The sequence below is a fragment of the Colobus angolensis genome, unplaced genomic scaffold, assembly GCF_000951035.1.
Source record: "Colobus angolensis palliatus isolate OR3802 unplaced genomic scaffold, Cang.pa_1.0 Scaffold14, whole genome shotgun sequence".
NCBI classification, from domain to species: domain Eukaryota; kingdom Metazoa; phylum Chordata; class Mammalia; order Primates; family Cercopithecidae; genus Colobus; species Colobus angolensis.
In genome coordinates this window covers 10,237,738-10,264,637 of record NW_012114488.1, presented here as the reverse complement: position 1 = coordinate 10,264,637, position 26,900 = coordinate 10,237,738, and the positions used below count along the sequence as shown (strand labels likewise).

Sequence of the window (26,900 nt, the reverse complement as noted above, 5' to 3'; positions counted from 1 at the left end):
GGGAGACTGGAGGGACCCATGGATCCCAACCATGGACCCGGTTTCCCCAGTACGAGCCATGAGCCAGTTGAATCTGAATGCGAAGACGGAACGAGGACCGACTGGAGTCATGATGCTTAACGGACCAATGCTTTCTGACTCAGCTCCTCTCTACCCTGAGTACGAGAGACCCTAATAGTTAGGCAGGAGTATCATCGCCCTTATTCAGCATGAAAAAGTTATGGAAGACGGACCTCCATCCTTCTGCTACCCCTAGGATTAAGGGTCCTCTTGGAAAAGGGAAAGGGGAGATATGTTGGAAGCGTTCAAACCAGAGTGACTCCAGTTTGAATAAGGGCTAAGAGACGCTGGGTCACCTACCAGCAGTTAAGGGCTGCACAGCCTGCAATCACGTTGCTAATGATAGCTATTAATAATGACAGTAATGATACCTTCCCTTTTACAAAAAAAGAGAAGGGGGACATGTTGGGAAAAAGCTGAGTGTTGGGGGGAAACTGAGGCAGGGCTTGCATAACATCCTCTGGGATGTGTCTAGACTTGCTGGCTCCTTGCTTCTAGCCTTCCTAGGCCCCTATTCCCATTATCTCAAGTAGCAGAACGTGTTCCATATAAATGCTAAACTGTCACAGCTGTAGATCATGTGCCTGCCCTTTTGACCTCCACGTTCTCACTACCTGTTTCTTTGTTGGATTTCCAGTAAATACTGTGGGCTCCCAGAGCTCGGGGCCTTCACAACCTCCACGATGGCAATGGCCCCCCTGGTGTCCCACCCTTCTCTCTCAAACTTTTTCTCAGTCCTTTGACTCCACCGGACTTTGTCACCCCCATGACCTGGTGTTGGGTCTGATCACCCCAACAGAGCCGGTGCTCATCAATTTTAGTCCTTTCCAGCACCGACCCAGGCTTTCTGGAGCCCAAGGCATGCCTGCCCTGCTGCTGGTGTCTGGACTGAGACCGAGGGCATCCATCCTGTCCATCCAGGAAGCCTGAGAGCTCTGAGCAAGGCAACCCCCTTGTCTGAACTCAGGTGTCTGTCTACCACCTGGGCAGACTGAATGACGCCCTTCTCTATCCTGAGGCCACGCCTCACACCCCATGGTGGACCCAAAGCTACTCCATATCCTGTCCTGGAACTACCCCACCCCCCGACCCCTGCATCAATCAGAGGTAGTTTGTGAACCCACATTGCTCCAAACGGTTACTCTAAGTGTGGCCTCCAGTTTATCCCTCAGTTCTGGAAGACTGGGATTCCTCTAGAGCTAGGCGCGAGCTTACCACCTGTGCCACCAGTCCCTGCTCTAAGCTCTCAGGCTACCCGGATGTGACACTTTCCAAGCTCACCCCTGACTTATCTCACACAGACTCCTAGAAGACCCCATACTTTGATCAGGTCAAATCTGCCGCCAACACAGAGCAAATGGGAAGCAAAGAGCCGTTTCCATGCTTAAGTCTACCTGGGCAGAAATGAAGCTCAACAGACAATTCTCAGGAAGAGTCCCAATGCCGGGGGAATGTTTCCTAGAGGAACATTTCTGTGGCTGACAAACACGGATGCAGAAAAATGACTCTGGGGAGGCAGCAGAGCACAACGGGGGCACAGCCTCCGCAGCCCACAAGCTGGCCACACCTGCCCCTGCCACGCAGGCTGAGTCACCACGGCAGCTGCACCTCTGTATGGCATGGAGACTTGGCCACGCCACAGGGCTGTGGGCCAGCCCACGGACTAACCAGGCCCCAGCCAGAGCTCAGCACATGACTTCAGATCTTCCCAGTCTTTTCTGCAGACTGACATGTCTTTTCTTTACTCCCATTGTCATCTACTGTCTAAAATAAGATTCTTCTTCAGGCTGCCGCTACTCTCCAACTCCAGCTCCGTCATGTTTTCTGGAGCCCTGTGTCCTCTGTGGTGCTCACAAAGGCCACGCTGTGCCCCTCCACACCACCCTCTTCTTCTGCCCCTCTGCTCGTCACCCTCCCTGCAGCTGGGTGAGCTGTCCTCCACACACCCGCCGGGCCCTGTGGACATCTCTGAAGCCAGTCCCCACACCTCACTGTAACAACTGGGACCACGTCTGTCCCCGTAATCGTCAAGTCTTTGGAGGACAAGGACGTCTGTTGCATCTTCCTTGAGCACCAAGCACAGTGTCCGCCCACTCACCAGAACTCACTCTTTTCCTGCACCTTCTTTTCCAAGCAGATGCCTGACTTCCAGGGTCCTAAGGCCTGATCCTGGCTCCCTGCCAGCTTCGTCTCTCCCCCCGCAATGCTACTCCTGGACTTCAGCCACACCTAATGACTGGAATAACAACTACAAGGTCCGGCCACCACCAACCTGAGGCACACAGGCTCCCTTCTGCCCATCTGCCTGCTGCCCCTCAAGGACACCCCCCCAGTTCTCCTCTAAGCTGACTGTGTAGAAAGTGATGCTCCTATTATCTTGCTGTAGGCTCTTTAACTCTCCCACCCTGGACAGACATAGGGCTGCCTTCCCTCCTGCTGACACCACCACATCATGCTGGCACCCGCCGATCTGCCTCTCCCTGGCAACTGAGGAGACCAGGACAGCCAGTGGGAGACCTGCAGGAAGGAGGAGGGTGCTGGCTAGTTCTCCTCCCTCTCTGCTTCTCCTCCAGCCTGGGGTGAAGGTAGCTGCCTGCTGCCATTACTGTCCGGTGGCCTGACTTCTCCTGACACCTTCACAGCCAATGCCACCTCACCTCCTCCCCCTGTACTTCCTGGAGTGGGCTCTGCTGTCAGTCCCATTCTCTCTCACAATTTGTACTTAGCAGTATTATTTAGGGGAGACTGTATCTTACTCATTTTTCTACAGAAAGACTGTATAGTGCCTAAATATTGAATTGAGTCACTTAAAATATTATAAATTTGATTCAGAAAATGTTATTTTTCCAAGGATGGGTTTATTTCAAAATTGTAAAGATTTATATATTATTTTTATTACATATAGTAAGCAATTTTTAGCTTCAAATAAGAAGTTTCACATTTAAAAGTAAAAAAAAACAAAAAAAATCTTAAAAATGCAGACATTTTTTTAAAAGCCAAAAAAGCTGAATTATCTTGCAGCACAGGTCTACCTTTAAATATTCACATTTCAAAGCTGTTTTGAAAAGATTTAAAAATTGGCTAAAAATAATTTACGACTGGCAGTGACTAAAAATCTCCTTTGGAAAAGCGTATTAATGACACATAATGAATTTAAAGTTACAAGCATTTAACGGTTTAATCAAGCATGTAGTTTTTACCAGTATACAAAATAAGACTTAGTACAAAATGGTCTTCAACTGTCACTTCAGTTGTTTCTGGAGTATTTTATGGGGAAAAGCAAACTTCACCAAACACAGAGTGCCAACATTCGAGTGCTCTTTTCCATGAGTTTCTGATTTTCAACTTAGGAGAGAAGAGCAGCATTTAATAACTGCATCCCTGGTGGAAAAAAGAGGGGAAAAAACAGAATATAATATTCCTCAAGAGCAAAGCTGCAGAAAATGTTCCTAAATCACCGTTTTTAACAGAACTCAGGGGATGCTCCAGCACACTTTCTGATTAACAAAAACTTTGTTCAGTATCATTTAAGATTAAGAGCTGAGATGTGAAAACACTTTGCTAACTTTTGACATGGTATTTATCTTAAGAAATTTTTACTGGCATACACACTGATCTCAATACAAAGAAATAAGTTTAAATACCAAAAATAACCTAACAGAAGATCTAACTTTTTTCTTTTTGAGACAGGTTCTTGCTCTGTCTTCCAGGCTAAGTGCAGTGGTGTGAGCAGATCCTCCTACCTCAGCCTCCCAAGGAACTGGGACTGTAGGGCACACCACCATACTAATTTTTTTTTTTTTTTTTTTGGTAGAGACAGGGTCTTGGCTCTGATGCCCAGACTGGTCTCAAACTCCTGGGCTCAAGCCATCCACCCATCTCAGCCTCCCAAAATGCTGGGATTACAGGCATGAGCCACCACACCCAGCACAAAGATTTAATTTTTTAAGAGAACTAGGCCAGGCAAGGTGGCTCATGCCTGTAAGGCGGGTAGATCACTTGAGGTCAGGAGTTCGAGACCAGCCTGGCCAATGTGGTGAAACCCCATCTCTACTAAAAAATACAAAAATTAGCTGGGCGTGGCAGCATGTGCCTGTAATCCCAGCTACCCAGGAGGCTGAGCCAGGAGAATCTCTTGAACCCGGGAGGCAGAGGTTGCAGTGAGCGGAGATCACGCCATTGCACTCCAGTCTGCGTGACAAAATGAGACTCCATCTCAAAAAAAAAAGACTAATGAACTGAGTTTTAAAAGTGTAATGTTTATAACTGAATCCTCAGAATTAAAAAAAGATTAAAGTGTGACCTTTCATATTTTTTTCCAAAACTGTTATTACTTGATACTTTCATTAAAAAAGCTTTCACCTAGGCCATTAAAAACATCCACTAAGAAAATTCTTTTTTTTTTTTTTTGAGAAGGAGTCTCGCTCTGTCGCCCAGGCTGGAGTGCAGTGGCCGGATCTCAGCTCACTGCAAGCTCCGCCTCCCGGGTTCACGCCATTCTCCTGCCTCAGCCTCCCAAGTGGCTGGGATTACAAGCGCCCGCCACCTCGCCCGGCTAGTTTTTTTTTTTTTGTATTTTTTAGTAGAGACGGGGTTTCACCGTGTTCACCAGGATGGTCTCGATCTCCTGACCTCGTGATCCGCCCATCTCGGCCTCCCAAAGTGCTGGGATTACAGGCTTGAGCCACTGCGCCCGGCCAATAAAATTCTTATAGGCAAAATCTGTACATTGCTTATTGCTCTCAAGTGCAGGATCCTACTAAGTGTCTGGAGAGGCTGGTCATTTTCTCGAAGTCCTGCCATCTCTTCAGAGCCTCTTGTACGGGGCATCATGTCTAGAGGTCCTTTCCTCGGCACCAAGAAGTACTGGAGGTCTCCTTGCCCTAAAGCTCCTAGGCATGGTAAATTACCCTTGCACACTCTTGGTTAAGCAGTTTTCTCACCTGTAGCTGACTTTGTTTTGCTTTCTCTCCTTATAAGTATCTATCAGAAAGAATCATACATTTGAAATGGAATAAAAATAAAATTTCTACCAATTTGCTTCATTGTTCGTCTTAATCAGACGAATTTTGCTGTTTTTAAATATAGAACATATCTTTGAATTTCACAAACAGGCAAAGCTGTGCCTCACCAGAATCTTTTTCTAAATCTATCAGATGTAAAATTGGAACTCGTTTTGTTTTCTCCTCCACGGCTAAATAAATACATTTTTCTGGAAAAATATTTTAAAATGCCAGTTACCTCTTGATATACAACTGTTTTTGCTGACTAAAAATAAGCATTTATATGCAAGCCCTCCTTTTCCCAGTAACTTCCTTTTTTATTGAGATGGAGTCTGGCTCTCATCCAGGCTGGAGTGCAGGGGCATGAACTTGACTCACGGCAACCTCTGCCTCCTGGGTTCAAGTGATTCTCCCACCTCAGCCTCCCGAGTAGCTGGGATTACAGGCGCGCACACCATGCCCAGCTGATTCTGTATTTTTTAGTAGAAATGAGGTTTTGCCATGTTGGCCAGGCTCATCTTGAACTCCTGACCTCAAGTGATCCTCCCAAAGTGCTAGGATTACAGGCGTAAGCCACCGCACCCAGCCATAACTTCCTTTTTTAAGTAGAATTTGTTTTCCTGGAGTCTGTGTCCTATTTTCTGAACTCCTGAAGCCACGGAAGGGTCCAGAATCTCATCCACATTCCCTACTGCATGCCAGGCAGCAGGGCGGGAGGATACTCCCCACACAGTTGCTCCATGTCACCAAAATGTTTCCACACAGACATTATCATGGCAAGCTTCTATTCATCTCATTGAAAACATGTCTATTGCTGGGTGCGGTGGCCCCACGGTTGTAATCCCAGCACTTTGGGAGGCCAAGGCGGTCGGATCACAAAGTCAGGAGACTGAGACCATCCTGGACAACATGGTGAAACCCCGTCTCTACTAAAATACAAAAAAAACTTAGCCGGGCATGGTAGTACGCGCCTGTAGTCCCAGCTCCTTAGGAGGCTGAGGTGGGGAATCTTGAACCGGAGAGGCAGAGATTTCAGTGAGCCGAGATCGCACCACTGCACTCCAGCCTGGCGACAGAGCAAGACTCCATCTCAAAAAAAAAAAAAGTTTATTTCCTTTCAGGAAATTAAGATCAACCAAAAAAAGTGTTTAAATAGTATTTTTATGTAAAAATTACTTAAATTCATATATTTGCGTGAAGGTAAGTAAAGAACCAGATACAAGACATAATTCAAACAAGCTCACCTTGCATATGGGATGTACGACAGGCTATACCTGCAAGAAATATTCAAGCATGTTGAATCTTCATCTGAATGATGGTTTTTCTTTATGCCAAAAGGCTATGTCTAACCTTATAATAAATACAGCACCATGAGACTGTACAGTGGTTCTCAAAGTATGACCCCGACCAGCAGTGAGAGTATCATGTGGGAACTTGTTAAAAATGTAAATTATTAGGCCCTACCCTAAACCTCCTAAATCACAAGCTTGCTTTAACAAGCAACCTGCACTTTAAACAAACTCTCTAGGTGATTCTGGTGCATGCTGAAGTTTGAGCTTCTTATAATAAAATAGAAACTGTACCAAAACTGATATTTATAGTCTCCTTTAGGGATAAATCAATTATTAGGTACAAATTAGGCTACAGAAGGCAAAATACTAGAGAAAATAACGAAGAGATTTAAATTTAGGCTTCTTCACGTATCAATGAAAAAGAGTAAGGAACATTATATGGTTGAGATATACAGAGAATTACATTTAACATTCATTGATGTTTTACAGAGAATTGCATTTAACATTCATTGATGTTTCATCTGTCAGTGAAAAGAGGGCCAAAAGAAAGGTGATTCCAAACTGGGTAACATCGAGTAAGAGGAATGTAAAATGGCAAAACCAGGAAGCAAACATTAGGAAGCAAGCAAGAGCTGCTCTAAAGGAAAAGGAAAAGGAAAAGCACTCTTCACTAACACGGAGGAGCGCAGGAGTTGTAGGGCACGTTTAATCAACCGTCCGGATATTTATGGCCTCTATGCTGATGAACTCTTACAGTACAAGACACAAAAAGGCTAAGAGGAGGAGAGTCTGAGTAGGAACCGGAGCATGACTGAATATTCACAACTGTGGAGTGGGAAAGGCAGTGCAGGTGAAGCATCTCTGATCTGAAATGCTTGGGACTAGAAATGTGTTGGATACTGGATTTTTCTGGATTTTTGGAATATCTGCATTACATTTACTGGTTATCAACCAAATCTGAGCATCATGTCAGCGTTCAAGAAGTTTTGGATTTTGGGCTGGGCATGGTGCCTCACACTTGTAATCCCAGCTACCTGAGAGGCTGAGGCACAAGAATCACTTGAACCTAGGAGGCAGAGGATGCAGTGAGCCAAGATAATGCCACTGTACTCCAGCCTGGGTGACAGAGTGAGACTGCCTCAAAAAAAAAAAGAAAGAAGTTTGGATCCTGAAGCATTTTGGATTTGGGATGCTCAACCAGTAACTTAAGAAGTATTTAATTACTGCCAATTCAGAAGACATCTCCAGATATCACAGGGCCACAGAGTCAACATTAAGATAAATTCCACCTTGTATTTATCCAGCAATAGAGTGGATAATGCAGGGAAACTCATCTTCCCTTGGTCTCACCCTGTGATTTGGTCTCACTTTCATGTTTTCACATGGCATCACCTACTTTTCTTATTTCTTTCTCACATTAGAAAAAACCAGAACATATCACTACGTAACTACACGAGTACAGCACCCCATACTTCTCCCTAACAGTACCACTGAGCCACGCTGTCAACTCCAACAGGACTCATCCCAGACCTCCCCTCCTCTGAGCCCGCAGGGCCTGTCTGGCTCTGAAACACCAGATGAAATGCTTGTCACATCTCAGGCAATCTTAACATTTTACTAGGATAAGGAAAGACTTACCAGGTCATTGACAAGAACTGCAATATGCAGAATAACACGGCCAGTCCCTTCTTATGCCACTAACAGCAGCAAAAACAGAGGAATTATGAGTTTCAAAGTTTTAAAACAGCTTTCTCAATCAAACTTAATTCTTCTCTTTCAAAAATGTAGATGGCTCCATTTATTTTCTTTACTAAATTTTAGTGTGATAAATTTAAGATACAGTTGGTCTGAAACTTCAGAATCCACAAAATAATTTCCTTTCTAAAACTATATCCATTAATTTAAATATTGCAAAATATGTGACTTTAAATAAATGTTACTGAAACAAGCGTGCATAGGCTAAAAACATTAAACTTTTAAAGGTGGTTAGGTCTTTAAAGTCAATGTTAAGTTATCTAGATTCAACATTTAAAATCCCACCGAGATCTGTATGCCCCATGTGAAATTTACTTATTTTACTCATGCCTATTTACTCCTTGAGTGACATTTTGAAGGAAAATTGTATTTTATTGTGATCTTCTGGAATAATATAATCAGTTTCCATGGTTGTTTTAAAAGATCTATTTTGAGAATTCCTTGTCCATCAGTGCTTTTTTACTTATTTATCTTCAGTCTACTGTTTATAAGTAAATAAATTCCAAAACCAAAAATCAATGTTCTATAGAGATGTGCAAGAATATTCTTTTATCATTAATAAATGACACGTAAATCAATCTCATATAACTAAAGTTCTGTCCTTACATTACCAAAATAAAAAAAACCTGGAATATTTCTGATAGAATATGTCTAAACTACCCTTTCTTCTTTAAAATGGGACTTTTCTTGTTCAAGAACTGCTTCAAACCCTTTTGGGAAACAGGTTGAGTACAATAGAAAAATATGATGTAGAATCAGGAAGACCAAAAAGTAAACGGAATTGTAACATTGTGACTTCTTTAAAGGCTAGTGAAGAGCTGTTAACCTTCTCCACAGGGTAGGAGGAGGATTTCAGTTCCTCTGTCTCTCTGTCGTTACTATCTGTGTTTTCTGGCCTTCTCCATTGGTTTTACATCTTGCTACTTGGAGCGCACTTGCCTCACCACTGCAGAGTCACAGGGCACCCCTGCAGCAGCATCAGGGAGAGAGCACAGCCCCTGAGCCAGGGCCCCTCACCACACAGGGCACTGTCAGAGGAGCCAACCCGGCCCACAAGCAGGTGAGCTCTCGGGCACACGTGTGTGTTTATTAACGACCTCTATGCTGTAGACAGCAGAATCTATGGCACATTTAGCCACTAGCTGGATGGGTGAGCAAGTGTGCACATGTGGGTTTACTGACTACCTCTATGCTGTGGACAGTAGAATCTATGGCATTTTTAGCCACTAGCTGGACGTTAACATGTCAAATTTTAGGAATACCTAATCTTTAGAGAGTTTTTAAAAACCAGATGAGCTATTTTAACATAACGGTGTGATGACACTTCAGCTGGGGAGGGGGCACACAGTTAACTGAAAGCCAGTAGGGCTGGCATCACTTACCCAAAGAGCAGCACACAGGGTAAATATGAAACACAACTACAAGGGAAGAAAGAGTAGATTATAAATTTGAGACCCTTTCAAAAGCCTGATAGAAATGCATAAACTATTCTGCATTCATTTGCATAGGTAATATACTATAGAACAAAAGTAAGAATACAGCTGACTAGTTTTACTTACATTTTCTGTAAGTATTATTTTACTTTAAAGTCTACGACTGCAATATTCCTTGGCAAATTGGAAGCACCTAATAATTTACTCTGTTGAGTAAACTGAAAAATGATCATTCCTCATCCCTGTGAAAGCAAGTAGGCACAGGAGTGAACGTGAGAGGTGGGCGGTGTGGTGTTGGAAAGACCTAAAGAGATCCCAGCTCTGACGCCTGCTATCTGAGGGTCCTTGGTGAAGTCAGTGGACTTGTCGAAACCTGTTTTCTTCTCTTTAAAATGAGGAGAGTTCCTACCTACATGCTTTAAAGGGCTGTTGTAATGAATAAGGTAGAGTGCATCCATGATGGGCTTGAGCTAGAAGCTGGCACGTGCAAGGCTCTATGTGACAGAGCCTCTTCACCACCATTACTAGGCATGATCTTATGTGGGCAGCAAATCAAACCAATCAAAGTGCTCCACCTTGGGAAATGTCTTATATGTTCAAACGCTCCCACATTCTCTCAATTTGATGTGTGTTTTTGTAAGGTACAGTATGTTACTGAAAAAGTTGAGGGATAAGTGCCAGAATTTCTTAAATAAAACTAATCTAACTAAAATCTTCGTGGAATATAAACTACTTATATTCTAACAGTGAAATATAATTTCTTCATAAGCTAAAGTTAAATGTTTATATATATGTTGATACACAGGCTATTATAGGAAATTCAAAATAACTGGAGATGATAAAAGTAAGAAAATACGAAGTTGAATAAAGACATAATAAATAAGGCTAAAAATGAGTTTTTCTTCTAGTGAGGGGATGGGAGAAGAGTGCCAGGCAGATTAGAGTTAACAAACATTTCCTTGTAAATTAACATAGGTTAGCTGTGTTTGGAAAGCTCATGTTAATAGTTATAATGGTGATATTTAAATCCTTTAAATATCATAAATGCTTGAAGGCAAAAGAAATCCACAAGAGACACAGACCAGGTTGAGTTAGGAGACAGAGGCAGGATGGAGAAGAGATTTGGGTCCCTCTCCTGCCCACAATACATGAAACGAACAGCTGAACACCCGGCACGTGTGAGAATGGAAACAACCTTTCCAGCCAAAGCATAAACTCTAATCTACCCACCACCCAGGCTCAAGAAAACAAGAGCAATGACCTGAGAGTTGTGGACAGAACCCACAATGTAATGAAGGCACATTTAAAGATACTGTTACGGGAGCCATATTGTTAGAATGTGTCAAGTCGGCACACAGGGAAGGGACAAAAGTCAGATGACAAACGACGCTGAATCTCCCTAAGAATATTCTAAGGACACAGAAGTATGGTGTCTACGGAGGGTGTGCTAGAGGGTGTCTACGCCCACCCTCCAAAGGGTACAAACTAACAATCCCTTATGAAACCATTGGCAGGGCTTAAAAATGAAAACACACTCAGCTCTAGGGTTCATTTAAATACACAGCTACACCATTCCATATACGCAACAGAAGCGGGCTTTACCCGGCCAGTAGTCTTAGACAATACTGTACCATCTGAACGCTATAACACACAGGACATCATTTTTTATTTTTATTTTTTCTTTTTTAGACGGAGCTTCACTCTTGTTGGCCAGACTGGAGTGCAATGGCGCGATCTTGGCTCACTGCAACCTCCGCCTCCCACGTTCAAGCAATTCTCCTATCTCAGCCTCCCAAGTAGCTGGGATTACAGGCTTGAGCCACCGCGCCCGGCCAGAACAGGCAATTATTCATAAAATAACAGTGCAAATACTTCAATAAAAGTTTTAAAAATGCACTATTTACTTACGAGCATAATAATTGTTGCAAGCAATCTTGTTGTTTCAAACATTTTCTTCAGTTGCTTCACAGGTCCCATTAAAAAGCATGTACTATTTGAAACAAATAAAGTTTAACTGAGGTACAGGTCTACTAATGTATCTGGCTATGCAAAAATAAACTGTTTTAAAAAAGAAACCCTGTTGGTTTATTTAGTTAAAAATCTCTCACTAAATCTATTTTTTTCTTAACTTTATAAAGAAACGTCACAACTATTCCAATAGACACGCTATGGTGTGAAGGTGTCCTCTTCAAAACGCAGGTGTCCTCAGTGTGGTATACGAAGACCGTAATGATTAGGCTGTGAGAACTCCTCTGACAGGGATCAAAGGCACTTGGAGGAGAGGCTGCCCTAGGAGGACTCAGGGATCTTCCCCTTGGGGGATGCATCCATCAGCAGGAAACTGAGTCTGCCAGTGCCTTAACCTTGGACTTCAGGCCTCCAACTGTGAGAAAAATTTCTATTCTTCCTAAGTCACCCAGTCTACAGTATTCTGTTACTGCAGCACAAAAGGGACTAAGACAAATAACAACCCAAGGATGAGTCAAAGGTTCTCCAAGAGGGATTCTCATACTCCCAACCTAAAGTAGCCCTCAGTCACTACTGCCGCACCCTAGTTTAATTCTCTGCACAGCACCAATGCCATCCAGTCTTTCTCTGGCTTATTATGTGAACATCTTCATTAAAATGTAAGCTCCACAAGAGCAAGGCCTAGAGTGCAGCAGCTCCAAGCCTGGGCTCCGGAGCCCACCATCTGCAGGATTCCCACCTCAGCCATGATTTAGGTTCGTTGCCACAGGCAGCACTGACTCCCCTGCTCTGTGTTATTATCTCCAGCTATAAACAGGGATGATAATACTGCCTACTTTACAAGCTCGTTGTAATACATGTAAAACACTTAGAACAGTCCCGCACAGTAAGTGCCCCACAAAGGCTGGCTATTCCTAGCACTAATACCGTCTGTTATGGGAGACGGTATGTAGCAGCAGTCAATACATATTTATTTAATAAACGTAAATCCTGTGGCTGAATTCACAATATGCACAGAGCTACATAAACATCCTACTGGGAAAGTGCTTATTAGAAAGGTAAATTTGGTAGCAAGAGCAAACCAGGTATTTTGAGAAGCCAAACGTACCTGGCTAACGCAGCAAGATTGCCGAGGGTATAAAACACTGCAAAAAGCTTTATGCCGCCCGGAAGCCACAGCAGTCCAGTTCCCTAAGTTAAGATATTATAGTTATTTAAAAATAATTTTATGATTTTAATGGTTAAAATATAAATGTGCTACTGCAGTAATACAATACCAATATTATGTAAATACAAATGTTTAAATACAAATCTGCTTGCAGACAGTCTAGTCTGATTACACAGAAAACAGTTAATTTTCAATGTTATACACTAACTTGAATCTTCCTATTTGCACTAGCATATATAAATGAGCCATAACAAAACTTTCTTTGTGCTTATCAGTAAATCTCAGTCTATTTAAGTTAAATATTCATGCTAAATGTCAAGTATGAAAAGGTAATAAACACCTAGATTACTGATTTTCCAGATCTTTTAACACACTGATAAATTTTTCTTAAATTACTTCAACAAAACTCCCCAAAATATTAATTTCTATGTATTTTCATTGATCTCTACCCCTTTATTTCAGTTCAATAAATACGTTCCACCAAAATAGTCTAACAGGGATTCAGTAAAGGACATTCGTTTTTGGTACTAAATGGAATTATTAGTCTAACACAAAATAAAAATTATTAAACAACATAAAGCCTTAACTCACAAGAATGGAAAAGAAAATGCCACATACGAAGCAGATGGCAAACCATTTCAATCTGGTGTTGAAACTAAGGGATGAGGCATCCAGGACCTTAATAAAAAATGGGAAAATTTAGAATATAGTCTTAATTCACTACCAATCTGATTCTTTTAACTAAATTAAAGCAAAGTTTTAACACACAGTCTAAATCATTTATTTTGCATATCACAGTGTCATTTAAGAATACTAAGATTCCACGGTTGTTACGAGTAATATGACCATGGTCTGGGTAGCACATGATGCTGAGGAATAACCATTAATTTTGCTAAGTCTGATAATATGTTTCACAAAAGTCCTTATCTGTTAGGGACAGCCAATATACACTGATATGGATAAAATGACATAGGAGATATATTATAAAATATACAAAGATTAAAAAACACAGGGGGCAGATAAACAGGCCAGGCCAAACACTGAAACTGTTGAGGCTGGGAAAGAGTACACAGGGTTCATCACTGGTTCTCTCAGCCTCTGTAGGATGAATTCCTTAGGCTCCCAGATGCAGAGTCTGAGTAGATACTTAGGCAGGAACTGCTCTCGGAAGCCTTTAAGAAGTGAGGGAAGTGGAATAGAGAAGCGGAAGGAACCAAGCAACGACATGGTTTCACCCAGAGTGCAGCGTGGGCCTGCAGTGTAAACGCACTGCACTGCCAAGTCCTGCCATGAGGCAGAGGCTGGCCTTCTAGACGCCACCTCCCTTCGGCCGGTCACTGGCTGCAGGCCGGGGGTGGAGTGGGGTGACTGCACCCCATAGAGGGTAGAGGACATTGGCCACCTACAGGAGGCAGCCTGAGCAGCCCCAGCAGAGACCATCACAGCACACACCAGACGGTGCCCATTCTAAGCTCTTTCAATCCAAGCCATGAAAGCTTTGGGCCCCTCCTCCACCACTGTAAAAACATACTGTGAAATGATCATTTATTCTAGAGCAACAGCATTCCTACACAGCATGCAAATTCTAGCCAAATTATGTGGGGAAAAGAGTAGAAATTACTGTGTCTACTTCCTACAGTATGATAACCCAGCAACAGTGGGTGCAATAAACACACTCAGATTACTAATTCTACTATTAAAACATACTTTCCCGATAAGGCTAAAAAAAGTATATCGACAGCAGTTGTGCAAGAAACTAGACACACACAGTAAGGATTTCTATTCCAAAATTTAAATTTCTAATTTATACTACCACATCCACTTAAAAATAAGACTACATGCTTATATTTTCAAGAATAATGAAAAATAAGAGAAAGCTCCATATGCAACAGCTCAAAATACATTTTGGTTACATTCCTTACCTCAAGAGATTAATCTGTGAATCCTTATGTAGCATGAAAAGCAGATAAAAATAACTAAGTATTCTGTAATGAAACATATATCACTCTTTAATACATTTTAAATGTCTTTTACGTTTTGTTTTAATTCACAGACATTCTTGTTTCCAGCAATGTCATCTGTTTACGGCAAAACTAAACACTTGATTTTAAACAAAGAGTGAACTTGCCTATAAAAACATCTAAATTTCAATCTTACTGATCAGGAAGAATACGAATACACACTAAGTATATTTTAACTACACAGGCCAGAATAAACTGGAAAGACTGAACTACATAGTAATGATCTGTTAAAAAAAAAAAATAGAGATATGTTCATTAGCTTGATTTAACCATCCCACAAAGTATACATGTCAAAACATCACGCTGTACACAATAAATGTATACAATTTTTATTTGTCAATTAAAAATGGAAAGAATAAACTAATGATTTCTAAAGGTTAGTGTGAGTCCACAATGATGTGAGGATTTAGTGAGAGGAAAAAGCATCCATTTTTCCTTCTTTTACAAGTTCAAATCACCCCATTGTTCACAAGTTCAACGCTGGTTTTCAATAGCCAGTTCTTCTCTCAGCAATGAAACAGCATGGTTATTTGTATAAAAGTAGGTATTTTTTCCTCTTATTGCCATCTTCCATGTACTGATCTTTAAAACGAAACAGCATGACAAATTATTTCCATTTGTAAACATGGAATATTCAATCCACAAGCAAATGATTTGTCTCAAGTCTTGCAAATTGTCCAGGATACAGAAACAAATACAGATTTCCTAACTGCTAACTGGGAAAACTGCGAAATGCTTCAACATGAAAGAAAACCTGGCAGTGCATCTTCCAACAACGAGAAAGAAGGAACCCTCACATCTGCTTATCACAAGCGTTTTTTTAGAGACGGAGTCTCACTCTGTTGCTCAGGCGCGATCTCAGCTCAAAGCAACCTCGGCCTCCCACAGTCAAGTGATTCTCCTACCTCAGCCTCCCAATTAGCTGGGACTACAGGTCCACGCCACCATGCCTAATTCTTTGTATTTTTAGTAGAGACGGGGTTTCACTGTATTGGCCAGGCTGGTCTCAAACTCCTGACCTCATGTGATCACCCACCTCAGTCTCCCAAAGTGCTGGGATTACAGACATGAGCCATAGCACCCAGCCTGCTTACCATAAGCATTTATGTGCTGTTGTATTTTACCACCAATCAGGAGCAATCCCACCAAAACCAGCAACTTTGTTACTTAGTCTTAGAAAAGAAATAAAATTGCCACCTCTTTCTCTTCCAAAATCACCATCAATCATTTTACTTACCTGTTACCACAGGAAGGGGAAGCCAAGAGCATACAGGCCCCTCAGCAGGGACTGCTCTCCTTGTTCCCGCCACAGTAAACACAGCACTGCTGGCAACTAGAACTTCATTAATTTTTTTAAAAAGCAGGTGAGAAACATAACAGAGGAAAATGTAGTCCTAGCAGCAACAATACAAAGGCTGAATGAGTGGCTCCCACAGCACAGCCGAAACCCACCCCCTTCAGGTGACGGGGAAGTGGAGGAACAGCTCTAATCCATGCAGCACCAGGAAACAGCACAGCTGGAAGGACCTGAGCCTTGCCCGTGGGCTTCTGCCATCTAAACACAGAAAACACTTGTGGCTTTCCACTAATGATAACACTGAACCCAGTATTCCTCCCACTCCTTTTTCAAAATACCAGTGGGTATAAAAAGACAAACTTGCACAGACAAGTGAGAAAAATAAACAGACATCCCCAGACCCTCAGGCCCATTCCAGGCAGAACTGCCCCCTCCCCTAGTCGCCTGCTCCCCACACCGGCTGCTGTGGTCCACACTTTAGAGAGCCACCCTCTTCCTCCTCCTCATTCAGGACTCTTGATCAGGGGGCCGACCCAGATCCTTGCAGCATCTGGCACGGTTACCACATCCACATGGGCAGCCTGGCCTTTCTGTTTCTCATTCCCTAATCTCCACTGGCATTTCCCCTCCAGTCCGTGACCCAGCCCAGGGCCGTCTTTCTACCCGAAATTACACCATCGCCAAAATTCCGGCTGCCGCTCTCTGACCACAGCAGGTTGGTTCCTTGGCTCCCACTGTGCTGACTCCTTGGCCTCCTGAACACCTCATCTGGCCCTTCTCCTTTTTTTCAGTGGCTTCGACAGAACATTCCAATTCCCTTTCCGCTGCCTCCACCTGATAAAATCCCACCGGAGTGCAGCTTTCCCTCCTCCTGCTCCAGGAGGTGCTGAGCTGAGCTCTGCTGGGTGAAGTCAGGAACAGGGCAGGGGGGTCCTGAGCCAGTCCTCATCAGCACCCCACGGCCTGCACACTGCTACCTGGCAATCTAAGCCTTCTTTGCTTTATCTCAACGTGCATTTTACTCTAACCCATTTCAAACCTCACTTCCTGCCCCACGCTTCCATTCTTAGCAGACAACTTCCCCTACTTCACACACAGAAACCCTCACCTTCCTGCTGCTACCAAACCACCAAACCCACCCAGTAAGAACACCCATGCTCTCATCCTTTCCTGGTTCCCACAGAGCTGAGATCCACCTGTCCACCCTGCTTTACAGCCAACCCCTGACCTGCTCAGGAAATTTATGCTATGGGGCTTTTTCCTCTAGTGAAAGTGTTCTCACTCTCTGAAACTGTGTCCATCAACTTTTAAATATGCTGAAACCCCTTCCATCTTAAACAGAAAGCTTACTTGACTTCACCTTCCAGCCTTTGTACACTCACACCTTCATTCATCCATCCACTAACTGGCTCAATACTTACTGAGTGCCGCTATGTGCCTGTTCTAAGTGCTGGGTAAGGGATCTAGCTCCTGGTTAAAAATCTATGTGCTGGCTGCTACAACAAAAATACCATAGGCCAGGCACTGTGGCTCATGCCTGTAATCCTGGCACTTTGGGAGGCTGAGGCAGGCGGATCGCTTGAACCCAGTTCAAGAACAGCTGGGCAACATGGCAAGACTCCCATCTCTACAAAAAATACAAAAATTAGCCAGGTATGGGGGCACACACCTGTGGTGCCAGCTACTTGGGAGACTGAGGTGGGAGGATCACCTGAGCCAGGGAGTCAGAGGTTGCAGTGAGCCGAGATCACACCACTGCACTCCAGTCTAGGTCAGTCTCCCAAAGGGCCCAAACAGCTATGGAAGCTCGTCACTGGAGGGCTGAGCTTTGAAACAACTGATGAGAACTTGAGAAGCCAATCTGAGCAATGGGAACGCTCATGGACTGTGTGGTCATGAGATCTAAGCACCTAGCGCTCTGCGGGCTTTGGCTTTGTCCTTATGCCGCTGTGAAGGAGATGGATGCGCCATGAATGCAAGGCCACACGAGGTGGATGAAGAGCTGTGGAACCAAAGAGCTGTCTCAAGAGAAGATTCTCAAAGACCAGCTGCCCAACTAACTGTGAAAAAGGTATTTGTTGGTGGCATTAAAGAAGACACTGAAGAACATCGCCTAAGAGATCTTGAACGGTATGGAAAAACTGAAGTGACTGAAATCATGACTGACAGAGGGAGCGCCAAGAAAAGGGGCTATGCCTGCATAGCCTTTGACAACCAGGACTGTGGACAAGACTGTCACTCAGAAATACCATACTGTGTCTGGCCATAACTGTGAAGTTAGGGAAGTCCTGTGAAAGCAAGAGACAGCTAGTGCGTTATCCAGCCAAAGAGGTCGAAGGGCTTCTGGAAACTTTGGTGGTGGTTGTAGAGGTGGTTTTGGTGGGAATGACAACTTCGGTCATGGAGGAAACTTCAGTGGTCATGATGGCTTTGGTGGCAGCTGTCCACAGCGGTGGCGGTGGATACAGTGACAGCAGGGATGGCTGTAATGGATTTCGTAATGATGGAATCAATTCTGGAGGTGGCAGAAGCTCCAATGATTTGGCAATTACAGTCTTCAAATTTTGGACCCATAAAGGGAGAAAACTTTGGAGGCAGAAGCTCTGGCCCCTATGGTGGTGGAGAACAATACTTTGCCAAACTTTACAATACTTTACAAAACCAAGGTGGCTACAGTGGTTCCAGTAGCAGCAGTAGCCATGCACTGGCAGAAGATTTTAACCCATTTAGGCTTGAGGTTGCATTTTTTTGAATTTGAAAAATCAGACCTTGGCGATGACCTTGAACAGGATATCTCCCACATGCTTAGTGTTCCAATAACACATGCTTAGTGTTCCAATAATATCTCCCACATGCTTAGTGTTCCAATAATGGAACATCAGGCATAAATGGGTTCACAAAACCAAGGTGGCTATGGTGGTTCTAGTAGCAGCAGTAGCCATGACACTGGCAGAAGATTTTAATCACTGCCAGGAAACAAAGCTTAGTAGGAGAGGAGAGCCAGAAAAGCGACAGGGAAGCTACAGGTTACAAGAGATTTGTGAACTCACTCACCCAAGCACAGTGGTGGCAGAGCCCAGCTGCTACAAAGAAGATACGTTTTAGACAATACTCGTGTACGAGCAAAAAACTCCAGGACTGTATTTGTGACTAATTTTATTAACAGGTTATTTTAGTTTCTGTTCTGTGGAAAGTACCAAGCATTCCAACAAAGGGTTTTAATGTAATTTTTTTTTTTTTTTTTGTACGCATGCTGTTGATTGCTAAATGTAACAGTCTGATCAGGACACTGAATAAAAGTGTCTTTTTAAAAAACGTGCTATGTAAAGTTAGTCTCCTCTGAAGCCATCTTGGTAAACTGCCCCAAGAGTGTGAAGTCAGAATTCCTTCAGGGTGATGCCAGGTTCTACTTGGAAAGTATTCACAGTCTGCTTGGGTGGGGAAGCCATTGGCTTCAGTAAGCTCGGTGTAGCTGAACTGACAGTTACTGCTGTGACCTGAAGTTCACCACTAAAGGGGATCACCCAAGCAAAATCACAGAATTATCAGTTATAAAAATGATTGTTAGCCGGGCGCGGTGGCTCACGCCTGTAATCCCAGCACTTTGGGAGGCCAAGGCATGTGGATCACGAGGTCATGAGATCGAGACCATCCTGGCTAACACGGTGAAACCCCATCTCTACTTCTCTACTTAAAAAAACAAAAAAATTAGCCAGGTGCGGTGGTGGGCGACTGTAGTCCCAGCTACTCGGGAGGCTGAGGCAGGAGAATGGCGTGAACCCGGGGGGCAGAGCTTGCAGTGAGCCAAGATCACACCACTGCACTCCAGCCTGGGCAACAGAGCGAGACTCGGTCTCAGAAAAAAAAAAGATTGTTGGCACATCCCATGCAATATATCTAAACTGAATAATGGTACCAGATAACATTATAGATGGGAAGGAAGCTTGTATATCATCCATAATTGTATGTAGCTAATAAAACTATTAAATTCTCTTAAAAAAAAAAAAAAAACACTGTGGACTAGTCAGCTTATAAACAACAGACACTTATTTCTCAGTTCTAGAGACTAGAAGTCCATGATCAAGGCGCCAGCACATTCAGCGTCTGGTGAGGCATCTCTGGTTCACAGATGACACCTTCTGAGTCCTCACACAGCAGAAAGGGCAATGGGTCCTTTGTTTCCTCAACTTCCCAGGCTCCCACCGCAGCCTCCCATGTAGCTGGGACCACAGGCACACACCATCAGGCTCAACTAATTTTTAAATTTTTTGTAGAGACGGGGTCTCGCCATGATGCCCAGACTGGTCTTGAACTCCTTGGCCCAAGCAATCCTCCTGCCTCAGGCTTCCAAAGTGCTGGGATTATAGTCATGAGCCACTGCATGTGGCCTGGGGTCTCTTTATTAGGGCATGAAATCCATTCCTAATCACACCCCAAAGGCCCTTCCTCTTCATACCATCACACTGGGGATTAAGTTTCAACATAGGAATTCCAGGAGGACACAGACATTCAGACCACAGCACTGTGACTGATTCTGGGGCTGGCCACAGACAATTACACAGGCTCTACCTGGCAGGCCTCCCGGGGAAAGCTCCCTCTGCACACCGGACTCGGAGCACGTGCAGACTTGGAGCAGTGCAGCCCCTGGGGAGGTGCAGTCAAGGTCCCAGGCCCTTCGGCCCCCACGCTTTTTCATGTCGTTCCCTTCCTAGCCCAGTGCCTTCTTTCCCAGGAATCCTTATCTGAGCCATGGGAGTGGACAGGACCCCCTGCCGGCACACGCCTGGCAGTGGTTGGGAAGTTCACCTTGAGCATTCTAGCTTCACATGCCTCACCTGGCTGAAATCCTGCAGACACAAGTCACTTCCCTGTCCTTAATTCCAAGGGACATTTTCGAGACATCAGTATCCTTTCCAATTCAACAGCACAGGACACTTTGGCACTCCCTCCTGCTTGCAATGTTCTCTTCAGCTCCCACATCCCACAGGCTCTCCTGACTGTCCTCCCGCCTCACCAGCTGCTCCTGCTGGGGGTCTCCTCTGCCACCTGAGCTCCCTCCACCTGGAAAGACAGCTTCCTCCTTGTGCTTCTCTACACTCTCCCACTACCCACCTCACCCACACCCACCATGGGAACAGTGAGGGAAGTAGATAAGGTAGATATATTTACAATCCTCTAAGTGGGAGAGGCAGAGAGAGCTTAAATTGTATATTAGGCAATTTTATCTTATTATCATCCTCCACGTGGTGATGTTTGAAGTGAAACATGATAAATTAATGCCATCTGTAAATATGAAATACTCAGTCAACAAGCAAATGGACTTGTCTCAACCCATGTGCTATGGTCTGAGTGTTTGCTGAAATCCTCACCCCCATGGTGACGGTACTGGAAGATGGCCCTTCAGGAGATGATCAGGTCATGGGGGTGGAGTCCTCATGAATGGGATCCATGCCTTAATAAGATGAGAAAGAGACTAAAGCTGCCTGCTTTCTGTCATGTCAAGATGTAAACAGAGGCAACAGTGTGACACCAGGAAGCAGAGGGAGGGCTCACCAAGAATCCATGAGCGCACCTTGATCTCTGACTTCTGGCCTCCAAACCCGTAAGAAATAAATTTCTGTTGCTTACAAATCACCAAGTCTAAGGTATTTTGTTACAGCAGGCTGAATGGACTAAGACATCTCGCAAACTGTCAGCAGGGGTCAGTAGGGGCTCCCACAAGAGAACTCTGTAGAATGTTCCTACCATTCTTGTCATCTAACTCCCAACAAGTACCTTATGCCAACGCCCTCACCTCTCCTTGGTAGTTACCCAAATCCAAACAACTCACTCCTTTGTTTGTTCAAGTAGTTACGAACAGCTATTAGACGTCAGGTACTTGGTAGGTTCTACATACACAGAAGGGAATAAGACAGAACCTAGCACACTTACATTCAGATGGGGGAAAATGGGCAATAAACTCATGAGGCAGGTTCTACTAAGGACATAAATAGGGGCAGAGTAACTGGGTCAGAAAGGGCCTCTCTAAAGAGGTGAACAAGTAAAGACATCAGGAAGTGACCAATCCAACTCTGAAAGAGCCAGGGAGGGGCATTCCAGAAAAAAGAAATGCAACTGCCAAGTCTCCCAGGCAGAAGAAAATGGCTCCAACCGAGGAGGAGAAAGAGGGACGGGCAAGGTAAGCACTGGGGAGATGGTGGGCAGGCGGACCAACAAGCAGTGAAGGGCTGAGAGGCCAAGGGAGGGATCTGGATTTTATTCAGGTGCTGCAGGAAGTCACTGAAGGATGTGATCAAGGGAGGAATATGATCAACTCTCTAAGATCTGGCTCAACATCTCTCCCTCCTTGACTTCTTCCCAGACATCTCAAAGGAGGGGTCCCAGAACTCTGGCTACTGTGCCTCTCCCCTGGGCTCAAAGCAGCTCCACAGGAGGGCGACGCAGCCTGGATGTCAGCATGCTCCCCTATGACCTTCACTGTCTCGCCCAACTCCTGAACTGGCCTAGAACCATCCCTGTCAAGACCCAATTCCAACGTGCCCACCATCCTGGTTACATCTTGCTGCACAAGAAGTGCAACACTCTCAGGTCATCCCTCACCCCATTCAGGTCTGTGCACCTTTAATCCCATCTTATCTCCTACCCATCTCCAAAAACCAACAGCAAACCTCCCTATGTCCTCACCCTCTTCTCTGAGGATTCTCTCGCCTTCCTGCTAGGTTTGAAATTTAGTCTCTAGGGACAGCGCTCTCCCCTACGAATCCTGCACCACTTGGACAGGCAGTGAGCCAGGTGTCTTCCCTCCTCACTGCCACTTCCTGCCCCTTCCTCCTCCCTTAGAGACACCTGCTTTCCAAGTCACTCCTCAATAGCCCCCTAACAACAATCCCCTCTTGCCTGCACCATAATTTCCCCCTTTCCTGGACCATTCCCAATGCACAGAAACATCCAGTATTTTCCTCGGGAAAATGACATGTTCCCCAACCTCACTGCATCCTTTAACTACCACCCCCTTCTTTGCTCCACAGGAAAAATCACTGAGATGGCCATACTGTCTCCATCTTCTTTCTATTCTCCCCTGACTTCAATCAGGCCTCTGTCCCCATCCAGCCACCAAGACTGCTCTCATGGAAGTGACAACTGATAACCTCCACAGGTGACCTGCTCTTAACTTCTGAAATCCATTAACAATACTGGGTCTCCTCCCCTTCCTAAAGCACTCTCTTCCCTCACTTTCTGGGGCATCCTTCTCTCTGGGTTCTCCTCCTCCTCCTCTCGCCGATCCGCTCAGCTGTCTTTGCTGGCTGCTGGTCATCCTCTAAACCTCTACACACCAGAGAAAACCAGAGGTCAAACCTTGGATCTCATTTGTTTTCTACTTGACGATCTCATCTCTCTCCTATTTCCCCCACAAACTCTACAGTCTTATGTCCAACTGCTTTCCTGACATCTCCACTTGGATGCTACCTGGATCTCAGACCTCACATCCACACTGAAATGATTTTCCTCCCTGAACCTGCTCCTCCCACATTCACTTAATGGCAACTCCACCTCTCCAGACGCTTAGGTCGAACGCATGAGGCATCCTTGCCTCCTCTCACTCACACATCCAATCCATCAACAGTGAGGCCTGCTGGCTGCACACTCAGACCATTTACAGAATCTGACCACTTTTTTGTTTTTTAAATAGGCTTTTTTGCTTTTTAAACCACTTGTATCACTGATTCGAGCCACAGTCATCTCTTGCCAGGAAAACTGTACTTGTCTCCGGCCCAGTCTCTGGGCTTCTAACTTTGCCTCTACAGTTTGTTCTCCACAGAGCAGCCAGAGTGATCCTTTAAAATCCAAGTCGGTCACACCACCACTCTGCTCAAAACCCAAAGGCTTCCTATCACCCTCAGAGTAAAGCTAAAATCCTTTCTATGGCCTATGAGAACCCCCACAATTGAGAATCCCCCTTCCTGCCTCACCTTCTCTCCTACAATTGTCCCTCTTCTCTGCTCCGCTGCTAGAGCCCATCTGGCCTCCTTACTGGCCCTGAACATGCTGACTACACTCCACTCGGGACTCTGTATCTGCTGGGCCCTCTGCCTTGGAGGCTCTTATTCACAGGACGCTCAGACATCCCAGCAGCTCTTCTGAGCTGTGCACACATGGCTCCCTGGCAGGAAGGCCTTATCTAAGTAATATGGCAACCCCAACCTCCTCAATCTGCTCTGACTTTTTCTGTGGCTGTCTGACACATTATACACTTACTTGTTTATTCATTGTTTCCTCCAATTAAAATTTAAGTTCCATGTGAAAGAGGTATTTGCACTGGTCACTTGTTATTAACACCTGCATCTTGAACAATGTCAAACATATGCAGGAACTTGAATATTTGTTAATGAACGATCACCTCCTCTGAACTCGCAGCACTTGTCTATACAGCCAGTCACTCGTCTTTGATTACTTTTCCACATATCTTTTCTCCCCTCTAGACAGTGGGCTCAAGATAAGTGATATTACCTTCGCATCTCCAAAGTTTAGAGTAGCACTGTCCAATAGAATTTTCTGCAATGCAAATGTTCTATACACGCACTGTTCAATACACTAGCCTTTAACCACATGTGTCTAGTGAACATGTGAAATGTGGTTGCTGTGACTAAGGAACTGAATGTTAAATTTTATTTAATTTTAATTAATTTAAATTTAATTGCTCCAGGCGCTGTGGCTCAAGCCTGTCATTCCAACACTTTGGGAGGTCAAGGTGGGCGGATCACTTGAGGTCAGGAGTCCGAGACCAGCCGGACCAACATGGTGAAACCCCTATCTCTACTAAAAATACAAAATAATTAGCAGGGTATGGCGGCAGGTGCCTGTAATTCCAGCTACTCAGGAGGCTGAGGCAGGAGAATTGCTTGCACCTGGGAGGCAGAGGTTGCAGTGAGTCGAGATCACAACACTGCACTCCAGCCTGAGCGACAAAGCAAGACTCCATCTCAAAAAAAAAAAAATTAATTGGCCACATGTGGCTGTGGTAATGTAGAGTTACAGAGCGCAATGAGAGCAGATACTTGTCTTACACTCTCTGAACCCAAAACTCTAGCCCAGAACTCTGCCCACAAGAAGTGCTGAGTAAGTATAATGACAAGGAAGTCAGAAAGAGACAAACAGAAGATCCTTATGAAATACAATTTTAAACGTCCAACTTCTGCGACAGCGCATAATAACATGCAATATAATCTCAAGCAATAACAAAAATACTTATACCGCAGTTCCTGCTCCACTGCTACTTTGAACCTTCTTGCTGGAGAAAGTAACCCTTATCAAGTCTCGCTGGTAAGGCGCAGAAACAAGGGCTTTTATTAAGAAAGGAAAAAAATATTCTCTTACCAGGGCTCACTGCCTTAACAGAAAATTTTTAATTCAATATAATTTCACTTATCAATGTCCTGTTTATTTTTCCTCCAGTCTCCTTATTTCCAAAAGACCAACCTCCCACACACACACAGTACCTCCTTTACCTCCAGAGACAAACAGATGCAACAAGCTTTAGGGTCTCGGCTCACTGCAAGCTCTCAGGATAAATGCTCTGCATAGCTACTTAGGCTGCATAGCCGGAGGCCAAACCCCGCACTAGGCTCATTAAACCAAATAGGGTGTGGGAGCGATGGATTATTTGGGAGAGCGAAGGCAGGCGTTGGTGGGTTCCTGAGAGTTAGAAGACCAGATGGAAGAGTTGGAGGGTGGGTCTCAAAGGAGCTTTAAGTAGACCCCATGGAAACAGGAAGGTTCTCAAATTCTTCCCAGGAAGCAGACGGAGCCCTCTTAAATCAACCGGCCGAGCAGAGGAGGCCCAGACCCCCGGCCTCGCACCCACCCCACCCGCTCGGCCGGTCCTCACTGCGGCCGGGGCGGGCGGGCAACCCCGGGACTGGACGAGGGCGCGGGTTTCCTACCTGCGCGGTCAGGCCCTGCTCCTCGTCGTCCTGGCCGCTCAGGACCCGCCGCAGCTTCTCCATGGCCCCGTTCCAGGGCCGTAGCTCCCGCCACTCTGTTGCCGGCCCCTGACGCCCACCAGGAAACCCGGAACCCGAATCCCACAGAGCAGCCGGAAGTCCGGTCCCGCACACTTCCGGCTCGTCAGCGAGGCCAGGGCGGCCGCCGTAGCAATGGGCGCATGCTTACCAGCGTTTCTCTCTGGCCTGGACGTGGTCCGTGAAGTCCGCGTAGTGGCCGCTGATGGTGGGGCTGTCGCTTCCCACTGTCCGCGGGGTGCGGAGTGGCAACGCGCGGAGACACAGCGTGGGTATGGGCCTCCCGCCCACAGCTGGCGCACAGCCATGAAGGTAGACCTGACCGGGGCATGACCACTGAACCCTGCAGACCCGGCGTCCTGCGGACCCCGCGAGGGGCCCTGCTGGGCGGGTCCGCGGCCCCGAATGCCCCTTCCCTCGCCTGGAATCGGGGAGCGGAGGGCTTCTGGGGGCAGGTAGCAGTGCTCCGATGAGCTCCCTGCCACCCACGAGGGAGCCCTGGGGGCGGCGCCAGCCCTCACAGCTGGGTCTCCTCATTCGGAGACACAAACACCTGCCTCAGGATTAAAGCGCGGAACTGTATTTCAGACCGTCTCAGAAGTAGCAGGAGGCTGCCTCGCTCCTTTGCCCTTGTGAGAGCTATTTCTTTACTCAGTTCCCTGGTCAGCTAGGAGTTTGAAAGAGTGAAATCTTATTAAAGGAATAGCTAATGCAACCCGTTTTTCTAGTTTTGCGTAAACAGACCATTGAACAAGCGTTCACTGTTCTCGGGCTCGTGCTGGATGAACAAACACTAACAGAGGGGGAAGTGGCATTTTTTCTCTCATTTTCCACCATGCTAAGAAAGGAGATTAAAAATCAGGGCTGCCTAATATAGGCTCCAG

The 26,900-nt window shown here is 45.2% G+C and overlaps 1 protein-coding gene across 2 annotated transcripts; it reads right to left on the bottom strand.

The window, feature by feature from the left end:
• Nucleotides 1–2,898: 2,898 nt before the first annotated feature.
• Nucleotides 2,899–26,119, bottom strand: SFT2D1 (SFT2 domain containing 1). Of its 2 annotated transcripts, none has more exons than XM_011934960.1 (8): nucleotides 25,939–26,119; nucleotides 13,271–13,357; nucleotides 12,620–12,702; nucleotides 11,452–11,533; nucleotides 9,493–9,528; nucleotides 7,994–8,052; nucleotides 6,308–6,337; nucleotides 2,899–3,441 (listed from the first exon to the last, which is right to left on the bottom strand). In XM_011934960.1, exons 1-8 carry the CDS (start codon nucleotides 25,999–26,001, stop codon nucleotides 3,402–3,404), a joined length of 480 nt encoding a protein of 159 aa, XP_011790350.1. In that variant the 5' UTR covers nucleotides 26,002–26,119; the 3' UTR covers nucleotides 2,899–3,401. The 2 variants fall into 2 exon arrangements, with proteins under 2 accessions (XP_011790350.1, XP_011790351.1); XM_011934961.1 differs by having other exon boundaries at nucleotides 2,902–3,441; nucleotides 11,441–11,533; nucleotides 25,939–26,110.
• Between the last annotated feature and the right edge of the window lie 781 nt (nucleotides 26,120–26,900).

Bases quoted from the DNA above. Each gene is read 5' to 3' on its own strand.
- SFT2D1 (XM_011934960.1), bottom strand. From the start codon at position 26,001: ATGGAGAAGCTGCGGCGGGTCCTGAGCGGCCAGGACGACGAGGAGCAG. The intron at 9,529-11,451 runs GTAAGTAAATAG...CTTCCCTTGTAG, and splicing joins TTGCAACAATTATTATGCTC to TTGTGTTTCATATTTACCCT. The intron at 6,338-7,993 runs GTAAGTCTTTCC...TATTTCTTGCAG, and splicing joins CAGTTCTTGTCAATGACCTG to GTATAGCCTGTCGTACATCC.